The sequence below is a fragment of the Propithecus coquereli genome, unplaced genomic scaffold (assembly GCF_000956105.1).
Source record: "Propithecus coquereli isolate 6110/MARCELLA unplaced genomic scaffold, Pcoq_1.0 Scaffold776, whole genome shotgun sequence".
In the NCBI taxonomy this organism is placed as follows: domain Eukaryota; kingdom Metazoa; phylum Chordata; class Mammalia; order Primates; family Indriidae; genus Propithecus; species Propithecus coquereli.
This window is the reverse complement of record NW_012153907.1, coordinates 283,034-296,130: the sequence shown is the minus strand read 5'-3', so window position 1 is coordinate 296,130 and position 13,097 is coordinate 283,034. Positions and strand designations below refer to the sequence as shown.

Sequence of the window (13,097 nt, the reverse complement as noted above, 5' to 3'; positions counted from 1 at the left end):
TAAATATTATTAAAAACTAATGGTTCAGAGTAAGGTTGTAGGACATAGTATCCATATACAAAAAAGAATAGTATTTTTAGGCTGGGCACAGTGGCTCACACTTGTAATCTCAGCACTTTGGGAGGCCAAGGTGGGAGGATCACTTGAGACCAGGAGTTTGAGGTCAGCCTCGGCAACATAGCAAAACTCTGTCTACAAAATTAAAAAAAAATACTATTTTTATACACATGCAAAGAACAATCCAAAAATATTAAGAAAATTCTATTTATAGTAATATCAAAAAGAATAAAATACTTACTGATCTAGACATTGACCACAATCTTATCAGAATACCAGCTAGCTTCTTTGGAGAAATTGACAGGTTGATCCTAAAACTCACATGGAAACTCAAGAGATACAGAATAACCAAAACAATCTTGAAAAAGAGGAACAAAGTTGAAGGACTTGCACTTCTTGATTTCAAATCTTATTACAAAGCTACAGTACCACCTAAAGATAGATATATAGAACTGAACAGAATTCAGAGTCCAGAAATAAATCCCTGTAGCTACAGTCATCTGATTTTCAACAAGGGTGCCAAGATCATTCAATGGGGGAAAAATAGTCCTTTTCCTTCCCCTTTCAAATGGTGCTTGGACAACTGAATTTCCACATGCAGAAGAATGAAGTTAGATCCTTATCTCACACCATACCAAAAAAATTAACTCAAATGGAACAAAGACCTCACTGTAGGCCGGGTAGAGTGGCTGTGGTGGCCCACGCCTGTAATCATAGCCCAAAGCGGAAGGATCACTTGAGGTCAGAAGTTCAAGAGCAGCCTGAGCAAGAGAGAGAGACCCCATCTCTACTAAAAATAGAAAAAATTAGCTGGGTATGGTGGCACACCCCGCCTGTAGTCCCAGCTAGTCGGGAGGCTGAGGCCGGAGGATTGCTTGAGCCCAGGAATCTGAGGTTGCTGTGAGCTAGGCTGACACCACAGCACTCTAACCCGGGAAACAGAGTAAGACTCAGTCCCAAAAAAAAAAAAAAAAGACCTAATTGCAAAAGCTAAAACCATAAAACTCTTAGGAGAAAACATGGGGTAAATCTTGTGACCTTGGATTTATCAATGGATTCTTGGTTATGACACCCAAAGCATAAGCAATAAAAGAAAAATAGATTAAATTGGACTTAATCGAAATTAAACTATTATGCTGCAAAGGACACATTAAGAAGGTGAAAACCTACAGAATGGGAGAAAACATTCGCAAATCATATCAAATAAGGGACTTGTATCTATTAATAGAATATATAAAGAATTACAGCAACTTAAAAAGACAACACAATTTAAAAATAGGCAAAGAATTTGAATAGACATTTCTCCAAAGATATACAGATGGCAAAAACAAGCCCATGAAAAGATGCCATTAGTCAGTCACCAGGGAAATGCAAATAAAAACCACAATGAGATACCACTTCCTACCCACTAGGATGGCTAGATTGAAAAGTCAGACGATAACAAGTGTTGGCAAAGATGGGGGCACATCAGAACACTCATACACTGCTGGCAGAAATGTAAAACGGTGCAGCCACTTTGGAAAACAGTCTGGCAGCACCCCAAGAAGTTAAAAACTTGCACACGTATGTTCCGAAGAGCATCATTCATAATAGCCACAGTTGAAAACAACCCAAATGCTCAAACAGATGAACAAAACGTGGTATATCTATACAATGGAATAACAGGCCATACAAAGGAATGAAGTTCCGATACATGCTACCATGTGGATGAACCTTGAAAACATTATGCTCAGTGAAAGAAGCCAATCACAGAAGACCACACATTTATATGAAATGTCCATAATAAGTAAACATACAGCGACAGATTTAGTAGTTGTCTAAGGCTGGGGGAAGATGAAAGGTTGGTGGGGGTGGCAAGAGCTAAATGATATACATTCTTTTTGAGGTGATGAAAATGTGCTACAACTGATCGTAAGGACGGCTGCAGAACTCTGAATGCACTAAAAGCTATTGAACTGTACACCCGTAATGAGTGAATTGTGTGTATGTGAATTTCAGCTCAGTTAAGCTGTTACCAAAAGCAATAATAATTAGCTGGGTGCAGTGGCGTGCACCTGTAGTCCCAGATACTCCGGAGGCTTCAGCGGGAAAACTGAGTTTGAGCACGGTCTAGGCAAAATAACAAGACTCATCTCAAAAAACAAAACAAACCAAAAAAACCCCAAAGCAGTAATAATAATAATTAGAAGCTTTCCATTCATTTCTATGGTCTGGAGTTTTCTTCTTTTGGAGGAGTTGTTGGGGAGGGAGGCACGCCAGCCAGGTACTTAGCCAGAGCCATCTACATTGCTCTAGAATTTTAAACGGTATAATATTTAAATTGTATTAAAATTATCTCTATAAACCAACTACTTGTGGTGCCTTCCAAGTATCTTTCATCATCCTTCAAAACCCCTCTATGGTTACAAGTTGTTATGGCTTTTTCTTTTCTTTTCTTACTTCTTTTAGGATCAATTCTGAGTTTATATTTTGCTCACTATCACTCATTTCCCCTGCATTTTCCAGAAGTTTTAATGCCATGTACACTTTCCGTCCCCGCAATCTTCTCTCTCCCTACCTCTGTGAGCTCCCAACCCAAGAATCTGAAGCTTCTCTGCTGCCAAAGCCAATGGACACTTTCTTCATCTTTCCAGGCCTCTTGGTGGCACTTCCCAACCTTCAGTTTCTGTGACCACCAACCCTGTCCCACTGTTGAGAATCACTGCACTGAGAACTAAAGTCTCCAGTTCAATGCCAACTCTAATTCTGTTAGTCCCCCAGGACTAACTTCGCCACCTACAGGAGCAAGTCTGGACCCCTCAGTGCAACCCTCATGAACCCCAAAGTCAAACCCTCTCCTCCAACAACACCTGCACTGTACACTTCTCTGTTTGGTTTCTGAACCCAATCTGGCTGTTGGCCCCTATGCACATGGAGACCCTCATATCCCATAGAGTGTTGCTCCTTAAGGTCTAGCTGTGATGTTCACATCTACCTGCCCTGCCTCTGCTGCAGCTCGTCACGGGCAGGCAGAGGTTATAATCACAGGACCTCCCGAGAGGCATCACGCAGTCCACCTACAGGATCTAGGGAGGGCACCTGTGGCCACTCACCCTGCGGTTCCGGTTGTGATCCATGGTCTTGAGGTGTTTCTGGATGATCCCAAACTGCATGGGGATGAAGAGGTCACAGGCTGCACAGTGGGCTGCCTCCACCTTCTTCACAAAATGCTCCATGGCAATTTCTGTAGGGGAGACAAGAAGGGAGTTGCCACTGGTTCCTGGTACCTAAGACAGACCCAGAAGTTTGGGAAAAGAACTACATCAGCTTCTCAACTTGCCCTGCCACTTCCATGTGGGCGTGAGACTATTCTCACTAACCTTCCCTGGGGAACAGAAGGGTGTGGTGACCCTGCACTGAGAACCAGAGGAGGGCAGGCCGAGACCCTGCCCTGGTGGGAGTGGGATAGAACCTCCTCACCTTGGGTCAGATCCTGGTCTCTGTAGATCTGCTGGATCAGACCGTCGAGATCCTCCACAGTTTTTCGGAGCTCCTCTGTCTTCTTAGTCTTATTGGTGACATACTCCTGCCAGAGACATCAAGGTTCATGTGGGCTGCCCTATGTTCCGAGGGGCCTGAAAAACTAAAAGCAGCTGTGCTGCTCCAAGGCTTACCTGCAGAAAGTCGGCCGTCTGCTTAGGGAGCTTGGTGCCTACGTACTTAAAGTGCTCCTTGTGGAACTTGCTGTCAAGGTGGCTGGCCATCTCATCCTCATAGAAAGTCCGGTATTTGCAGAGAGAACACACAAACTGGATCCTGCCACAGGAAAGAAACAAGGGGCTGAGGCTGTGAGGGTCCTGGGGGACAGTGCTGCTGCCTCACCCAACCCAGATGCAAGCCCTCAAACAGGCCTTGCTCGTGGGCCTCTGAAGTACAGTCCCAGCAGAGGGACACAGGCTGGGACCAGTGGGGTCGGGAGTAGAAAGGGACAGAAAGTCTGCAGGCTGCAGTTTCTGCAACGTGGGGGACAGGGGAGGAGCTCTTCCTTCCCACAGGCAGGAGGCTGAAGCCCGAGGCAGCTGCTGCTGCAACAGGCAAGGAGTCGCTGGAAAGTTGCCGGAGGGCCTCTCTACCAAGGCTGGGCAGGAGCTTGTGCACTTGGCCCAGCTGGGGACCGGAAGGAAGGATGCCCTGGCGTGAGCCAGGTGGCCCTGAGGTGCAGAGTGGAGTACGCAGTCCCGAGGCAGGGCCCGAAAAGGTGCTGCATCTTCCTTCTGGGGTCTGGGGGACTCAAAGGCCCAGCCCATCCTCTGCTCAGAATGCTTGGGGGTGGTGTCGGGAGGGATGGGAGGCGAGCAGGCCTGGGCACCTGCTGCCTCGTCTTCCTCTTCCAAGAAGAGACCAGTCTGAGCTGGAAGGAGGGCGCCCGCCCGGCCTGCCAGAGGGCAGACTGGAGTCACCTGGGCGAGGTGCTCTGTCTGGGCCTGGTGTCCACAGCAGAAGCCCGGGGTCTGGGGCCTGGGCTGGAGCAGGCCGCCGTGGCAAGGGGCGGAGGAGGCCAGCCGCCACCGAGGCCTCGGGGCAGGTCCCTACCTCTGCCGGACGTCCTTATCTGGGCCACGGGGTCAGCTTTGTCTGGAGAGCCCAGGGGCCGGGCGCCGGCGAGGCTGAGGAAGGTCCAGCAAGAGCAAGAGTCTGAGGCGGAGGAGGAGGAGGCAAGCGCCAGTGCGGGAGCCCTGAGGGCAGACAGACCCGACCAAGGGGCGTGAAGGACTCAGCCGCAGACAGGCCCGGCCTGACAGGGCCGGCGGGCAGGGCAGAGGGCAGGCCCGAGGCTGCCACAGCCCACAGGTGCTGCCATCTCTCCTGGGCACGGCGGCGGCCTCTTGGCAGCTAGCTGGGGCAGCACAGGCGCCTTGGACCTTGAGTCTCTGATGAGCTGGCCCCCTCCCTCAGGGGCATCGGGCCCCCTGTGCACCTCGGGACTCGTGCGCCGAGTGACCTAGCGCCGGAGCTTCTGAGCAACGGTGCCGAGCTGTGTCGGGTCTCAGGCCACAGATGCCAGCGGTCGCCAGGCGGCCACAGAGGGGCAGGGGACGAGTCAGGCCTTGGGAGCTGGGCCTGGCGGGAAGCAGGGTCCATGCACGGCCGAGCAGGTGGCGGCTCCCAAGGGAGGCCAGAGGGCGGCGAGATGGCAGAGCTATGGCCCTGCTCTCCTGGCGGCAGCCCCAGAGCGAGGCAGAGGCAGAGGGGTGGAGGGAAGCTCGTTACCTTTCCACCATTCGGTCTCGCTGCCGCTTTTTCTGCTTATCCTGGCTCTTCTTGCCTGCCTGCAACTTGCGCTTGGCCTGGCCATTCTCATCCTGGGTGGTCAGGGCCCCTGTGGGAACAGATGGGCACAGTCACCAGCTTGGCTGTGCCAGGACAGGGCAGGCCCTGTGGCCTCTGGCTGAATCGCCCGCCGTCCGCTCCAGAGGGTCCATCTGAGAGCAGCTGTCCAAGTGAGGCCTCTGGCCACGAGCAGGGTTGGGTACCCTGGGCTGGGCAGGGAGTGGGTTTGGCCTAGGCCCTGAGGAGGGAGGGCCAGCTGCTGACCCCTTTGTTCTCCAGAACACCCACTCTCTGCACTGTGGGCCAGGAGGAGGCTGGAAAGCAAAGAGAGGCTATCTCGGTGGGGACACTGGCATATGTTTATCGGGGCTGGATGGTGGGATGCAGGGAGGCCGCTCACATGGCCCTGCCCACCCCCCACCGGGCAACGTGGCAACAGTGGGCTGAGGCTCGATTTACTATTAGGTACCTGCTGACGCTCATCACTCAGGTGGGGGGACACGGACTCCCAACAGGGGCTGGAGAGGCGCTAAGGGAGAGGACACGCAAACCACAGCCGTAAAAACTGCACCAAGGGTCCCAGCTTGGACACCAGCCACTGAGGACTCGGAAGTGCACGTTACTGAGGGACCGAGGGCAGGGGCGGGAAGCAGGGTCCATGCACGGCCAAGCTGGTGACTGTGCCCGTCTGTTCCCAGAGGGGCCCCGACCACCCAGGATGAGAACAGCCAGGGGTTCCCCACACTTTTGCTTGCTGCCTCCACTTGAAGGCAAAACCAGTGTGCTAGGCAGGGGCCACCACAATCCACTGCCTCTGCCTGGGAAAAACAGGCACAGAGTGGGAAGGAGGAAGAGGAGGAAGAGCCCCCTGCCAGCACATACCCAGCCCCACAAGGGAGGCCCCCAGCAGGGCGCCTATCTGCCACAACCCTGCCCTCAGCCAGATCCCTCCTGCTGCAAGCAGCTGGCAGAGCCATCCCAGCACCCAGACCCCTGGAAGACTCACCCTTCTCTAGGTCCTCTCGGCCTTCTTCTCTCCCGTCCTCTCTTCCCTCTTCGTCCTCTCCTTCCTAACACACAATTTCAAAATGCAATTTTAAAACATATGCAGTTATTTATAATGGCTCTAAATGACAAGGCCCAGCCATGTGCCAGGAGTCTCATATCCTCCCACCACTCAGCACAAAGGGCCCACCCCTCCATTTTCCCCTAAGGAAACCGTGCCTCTGGCTAGGCAGCCTGTGCTTCCTACCAGACCGCACTGCCCCTGTGTGGGGCCTGTGTGCACCATACCACCCCAGCACTGTGGCCCATGGAGAGCACTGTTCTTCAGCATAGCTCGGTCTCCACAGGCCCCCCTGCAGAAAGGAAGTGCCCAGGGCCAGGGGCCACTTACTGCTCTGGAGCCCTTCTCCATAGCCTCGGCACCTTCAGTGCCTTCTGCAGCTTCGCCCTCGGTGCCCTCATCTGCAAGGGGAGAGGAGGCAAGTTCAGCCCAGGAGCCTCAAAGGGAAGCGGGGCAGTGTCCCAGCACCACCCTGGCTCACCATTGTCTGAATCGCTGTTGTCTGAGCAGTCCGTCCGGGTGGCTTTGCTGTCCGGCTCATCAGGACTGCCACTCTGCTTTCTCTTCTTCTTCTTGGTCTGGGTCACAAAGTGAGGGCTGGGTCAGGATGGGGGGCTCCTGGCCCTTCACTCCACTCTAGTCAGGGGCCAGCAGAGGAAGACCGCCTCCACTCACCCGGAAGTCAGCCGTGGTCCAGGTCTTCCAGGTCCGCCTCATCTGCTTCATGCCATTGCCAAACCCGAAGCCAAAGCGGGAGCCGCCCGGGAAGGCGCCCCCACCTCGCATGCCCTGGAACATGCCGTACTCGGGGATGATGTTTTGGGAGAAGAGGGAGGGCAGCCGGGAGGCACCAGACATGCACTGGCCCCGGGCCCCCATGGGGTCTTCCCACATGCGCCCATAGCCCGAGGCCATCGGCCGGCTGCTCCGGGCATCCCGGGCCCAGCCCTGAGCCCTTGGACCGAAGGTGTCGCCGCCACGCACGCGGAACTGGTCACGGTAGGCATCATACTGGCCCTCATAGGCCATTTCCATCTCAGGGTCAAGCTCGCCATAGTCATAGCCTGACCGGTACAGGTCGCGCTCGCTCAGGACAGCCCTCGAGTCACAGGCCTCGTAGGAGTCATATCTGCAGAGGCACAAGGGAGCATCAGGTGGGGCCCCCTCAAGGTCCTCACCTCCAGGCTTCTGCTCCTGCCCCCCCCAGAAACTCCCAGTCCCGGAGCAAGAAGCCCAGCCTGGCACCCACCCTGCCCTTTCAGGGAGGCTCTATGTTCCAAGCTGCCAGGTCAAAGGTTCTAGCCTCTCAGGAGCAGAGAGATCTAGAAGCAGGAAGGGCCCCCCGGATGATGTCCTCATAGGGGCCCCACTGGCCCAAGCTTGAATATAACCACATACCAGCTTGGGGACCCTAACGAAGACTGACAACAGCTCCAGTCCAGTGAGTCACAACGAAGGGCAGAGCCACTCCCACCATGGCCCTTTGAAAACATGCACCAACCATGGTAGCCACAACACCCAAGGCTGCTCCTTGCGGGGCAGGGACCAGCACCTCCACACCATGCAGGACATGGGCAGTCCACCACAGTGAATGTTTGGCCAATGAGGCTGATAATGCCCATGAGAAACATTGTGTTGGTCTCACTCCTCATGGCTGGAGGAACCCAAACCCTCCAAAGCCCCTCACCATCTAAAAAGAAGTGAAACAAAACGGGGAGTGTTCCCCAGGAAAGACACTGACAGCTTGCTCAGAGACCAGAGAAAAAGCTGTATCACATCTACCGCGGAGCCCAGGGCTGGACACCAAACCTTATATAGCCACTGGGAAAGCAGGCCAGACCTCCTGCCTGGGAAAGGGCACTGCAGAGAGCCGTTTTCACTGCGCTGTAGCCCACACACCCCCAGGCCCCGACCCCACATGCCTCACAGGCACAAGGGCCCCTCCCTGCACCCTATTCCCCAGACCTGGGCCACGGGAGGCAGCACCAGCTGTGAGAGCAGCAGCCAGTGCTGCCACTGCTCCCCTCGCCTCTGACCCTGGCTCTAGGCTGTGACGAGAAGTTGCCCAAGCCCTTCACACTAAGCCTTCGGGCTCCAAGCGCTGCAGCTGTTGGTCCAGGGGCACAGAGGCCCATGCCAGCGAGTCCCCTTGTGTCCCTCCCTCTCATTCAGTGCAGCCCTGGGGCCTCACCTGGCTCCACCAGTGCCCAGCCAGGCCCTCCCTACTCTCTGGTCTCTGTCATGTGTTGACCAGAGCTCCACTCCATCCCATGCTAGAGATACGTATCCTCTCCTCATTGAAGCCTCTCACCAGGGCCAATGCCAGTTTAGTTAATGGCAAACACCCACAGTGTGATGCTTTGCAAGGCCCAGCCCTACCCCTTACTGGGTGTGACCTGCCTGCACTTCAGTTTCCCCATCTGTAAAATGAGGGCAGCAGCAGGTCCTCACAGGGGCACGTTTGTAAGGCACAGGAATGGCCAGGAAGTGTCCACATCTGCCCCGTCCCTCACATGGGGATGGCCCAGCTCATAGTGATCAGCCCCAAAGGCTGGTCCCACCCTTTACACCAAACTCAATCTGTCCTGCCCTGACACCAAGCAGGAAGCAAAGTCTTGAGAGAACTTCAAATGCATTTCCAGGAGGGAGGGGCCACTAAGCACTCTGTTCTTGAGGAGGCATCCTGAGGGTGGGTACAGTGACGTCAGCCCAATCCGGGCTTGCTCCTCCGCCTGCAAGCTGGGGAGAGGTGCCACTAAGCAGCAGGGCAGGGGTTGGGGGTGGGTGAGAGGAGACAGGTCAGAGAACGGAAGTGCAATGGACCTTGTCGGGAGCCCCAGCAGGAGCAAGCGCGGGGGGAAAAGGCAGACACGGAGGCGCGTTCAGAAAGGCGGGAGCCACCCATGTAGAGCCGCTGCCCTCAGGCAGGCTCCCACTCACCTTTCTCCTCCTGAGCCGTACACGCCTCCTTGTATCATGTCTGTCTCCAAGTGCGGCACCATATCTAAGCGCTGGTTAATTCTGGATAAAACGGAATCGGCACTGGCGCTACCCGAGGCACTAGGGTTTGCATTTGTGTCAGAGCTAGGCATTTCCCAAGAGTGTGAAGAGGCCATACCATACCCATAGTTGGTGGTGTTATCCTGGCCATAGCCATAGCCATAGCCATAGCCTTCATAGCCTGCAGTGAGGGAGACATAGAGACAGACAGATGGTGGGCGGGGGCCGGGAGGGGGTAGGCAGAGATGAGGAGACAAACACAGAAACAAGGTATCTTCTCTGTCACAGAGACAAGCTGGGAACCCTGGCCACCCGAGGCTGGCTGGGCCTTAGCCATTCTGATAAGGGTCTCCTGTGAAGGAGCAGCTGGCCCCAGGGACACCCAAAGCCCCCCACCCCCAACCCTGGCCAAGCTGGGCAGTGGCAGAGAAACATAATCAGTACAACCCCAAGGGAGAGCAGAGCAAGCAGAGCAATGATACTTGCCTCTGTTTGTCCCAGAGTTCCAAGTTCCATACCCTACAAAAAGTAAAAGGGCAATTACATCTACAGTTGCTTTCAACACAAGAGCTTAATTCAGGCACAAGTGAAGATAATTATTCCCAGCACCTGACTGATCACATCAGCCTGTAGCTCCCTAACTGAGAAGCCTTGAGCTTGAGAGTGAGCACGATGCAAATGACCCAGGCCACTTGCTGCCCTGGTGCTCGGCCTTCTGTGGCTTTGAGCATCTGTTATTAAGGAGCCTCCTGTTCCCAATGCTCTCAGCTAACACACTTGGCTCCTATACTCTTCCCTTAAAGAGCCAGAATTAGAAGATGACATTCCCTCCCCAGGCTAAGCACTAATCGTTTTACAGCACCTCAAGTAGACTCTCTTGTACAAGACACCTGGCAGAGTCCAAATTCATTCTGAAATCATGTCACCCAAATCACCCAACAAAGCCATCTGGGCCGGGCGCGGTGGCTCATGCCTGTAACCCTAGCACTCTGGGAGGCCGGGGCAGGTGGATCGTTTGAGGTCAGGAGTTTGAGACCAGCCTGCGGAAGAGCGAGACCCCGTCTCTACTAAAAATAGAAAGAAATTATCTGGACAACTATAAATATATATATAGTAAAAATCAGCCGGGCATGGTGGCGCATGCCTATAGTCCCAGCTGCTCGGGAGGCTGAGGCAGGAGGATCGCTTGAGCCCAGGAGTTTGAGGTTGCTGTGAGCTAGGCTGACGCCACGGCACTCTAGCCAGGGCAACAGAGCCAGACTGTCTCAAAAAAAAAAAAAAGAAAAAAAGCCATCTGGAGCAGCGAAACCGACCACCCAGACCCCAAATGTCTGCTTTAACAGGAAGGGGCAGCAAGCCTTTGAACTGTTGAGTGTGCTGTGCAGGAACACACCAGGGAGGGAAGGACAAGAAGCAACCCCTAGCATGAGAAAAACTGTTGAGCAAACAATCCGGATTATAAACTAAATATGCTCTGGATGTGATCGCAACACATGGTAATTCATTCCTTCAGGAACATAAAGCCACTGAGGACTGACAAAGTGCAAAGCCACGTGGGAACTCGGAGTCAACCAGACGCGGCTCCTCCCCAGAGGAGTGTGTGAGAACAGGCGACCACTCTCCCAGTGTCTCTGGTGAGACCCCCCAGTCACTTCCTATTCCGTGTCATCTCTGCCCTGCAGACAGGACCTGCTCATCCCAGGGAAGGGGACTAGCGCTCACTGAGAGGGCAGCGAAGATCCAGACCACAGGAGAACATGCGTGAGGAAACAAAGATAAACCAGAGGCATGCGAGAGCTCACAGGACAAGAATCCTTTTGGGCCAGGGAAACCAAAACAGAGGCTTCTCAGCCGTTTGTTTTTGCAACAGCTATCATCCTTGGAACACCCGGAGCAGAAGCTTGCAGTACCAGGCACAGCTCGGGCATGGAATGCTGCTTGTTGTTAAAGGAGAAGCTAATAACCAGAGAGCAGCATGGGACAGCCAGGAGCTGAAAGCCACCTGAGGAGAGAGTGGCTAAAGGAGCTGTGCTGACCAGCAGGAAGAGAGGCTGATGGCCACACAAGGAACAACGCACAGTTGGCCCCAGCAGCGCTGCCCATGTGGCTGTTTGCACCAGCGACAGTGGACAGCAGCTATTCAAAAGGAGACAAGATGGGAGGCACAGGCAGACCCATCGGGGCTCTGCTTATTAGGCTACAGTATGGTCATCCCAGGTTCAGCTGCCGAGGATCTACAGAGGGAGTGAGGAGGCACAAGGAAAGTAGGAGTGGGAACCAACTCTGACAGCACCACTTTATGTTTCCAGGACAGGCAAGTGGCCTCCTGTGACTGGCAAGCTGTCACGAGTCCCTTCGGGCAACACTCTCTACGTGCTACTTGCTAAGCCAGGAGTAACCCAGACTTCTTGATGAACTCCCGAGTCAAGTCCCTTAAGGAGGAAGCCTTTGTCTAGACTGGAGTTTGGGGACTTGCAGAGACCTGCTCCTTCTGAAAGAACATCCCAACTCACTCACTTCCAGACTCAGAGGGGACGATGGGATCATGGTTCAAAAGGGAATTTTAAGGATCTTTAAAGAAAGAAAGAAAAAAGGAGACGGTCACTATAAGCGATACCTATAGAGCAAAAATAGAAAACAAATTAAATGTTCAGCTTTGAGGTACTAGTTAATCAGATTACAGCCTACCTATTCATATCAGTAAGATACCGTTTAAGCACCAAAAAGAATTTATTATGCCTTATGTAGCACAGGGAAATGCTTCTAACATAACAAAAGAAAGCAGGATACACAATTCTAACCATCTGCAAATTATTCAACTATATAAAATAGGTAAGCTGACAAAGATTAAACATTAAAAAGGCAGGATCTTGGCTGACTGGTTTTCAAAATGTTATTTAAATGTTGTTATATTGTTCCTGCAATTTAAGCCAGAGTAAAAATAAAACTATTCCTACTCTTTCACAATTGTCTATGTAAAAAAACTCAGATCTACAAAAGAGCTAGTAGAATAAGTAAGCTTGGCATGGTTTATTACAAGGTCAATCTACAAATCAAATTCCAAATGTTACCAGGTCAAAATACACAACAAATGGCAATCAAATTTCTACATATTAGTAATGAATGACTAGAAACTGAAATTTTTAAAAAGTACCATTTACCACAGCACTAAAAACATAACACTTAGGAGTACTTTTTTTTTTTTTTTTTTAAAGAGACAAGGTCTCACACTGTCACCCAAACTGGAGCGCAGTGGAGGGATCATAGCTCACTACATCCTTGACCTCCTGGGCTCAAGGAATCTTCTCCTGCCTCAGCTTCCTGAGTGGCTGGGACTACAGGTATGCTCCACCACACCCACTAATTTTTTTAGTTTTTGGGTTTTTTAGTAGAGATGTGGTCTTGCTATGTTGTCTAGGCTGGTCTAGAACTCTTGGCCTCAAGCGACCTTCCCACCTAGGCCTCCCAAAGTGCTGGGATTACAGGTATCAGCCACCATGCCTGACCCTTAGGTGTAAATCTAACAAAATGTGTGTGGGATCTGTGTGCTGAAAACTGTAACATTAATGAAAGAAATCAAAAACCTACATAAGCGGAGTGACATAATGTGGTCATGGATCATAAGACTTGATATTGTTAAGATGTTACCACTGAAGACCACATA

The 13,097-nt window shown here is 52.4% G+C and overlaps 1 protein-coding gene across 3 annotated transcripts in view; it reads right to left on the bottom strand.

Annotated features, from left to right (window-relative positions):
* AKAP8L (A kinase (PRKA) anchor protein 8-like) overlaps window positions 1-13,097 on the bottom strand; it is a 36,184-nt gene that overhangs the window by 10,720 nt on the left and 12,367 nt on the right. The window contains exons 3-13 of one of the 3 annotated variants that reach the window (XM_012662743.1): window positions 9,920-9,952; window positions 9,557-9,614; window positions 9,374-9,454; window positions 7,109-7,562; window positions 6,915-7,011; window positions 6,764-6,834; window positions 6,374-6,437; window positions 5,308-5,416; window positions 3,711-3,852; window positions 3,517-3,622; window positions 3,150-3,280 (exon numbers count right to left, since the gene is read on the bottom strand). In XM_012662743.1, the coding sequence (XP_012518197.1) occupies window positions 3,150-3,280; window positions 3,517-3,622; window positions 3,711-3,852; window positions 5,308-5,416; window positions 6,374-6,437; window positions 6,764-6,834; window positions 6,915-7,011; window positions 7,109-7,562; window positions 9,374-9,454; window positions 9,557-9,614; window positions 9,920-9,952 (1,346 nt within the window). Of the gene's footprint in view, window positions 1-3,149; window positions 3,281-3,516; window positions 3,623-3,710; window positions 3,853-5,307; window positions 5,417-6,373; window positions 6,438-6,763; window positions 6,835-6,914; window positions 7,012-7,108; window positions 9,173-9,373; window positions 9,615-9,919; window positions 9,953-13,097 lie in introns of those variants that run through there. The other 2 variants (XM_012662742.1, XM_012662744.1) reach the window with 2 other exon arrangements.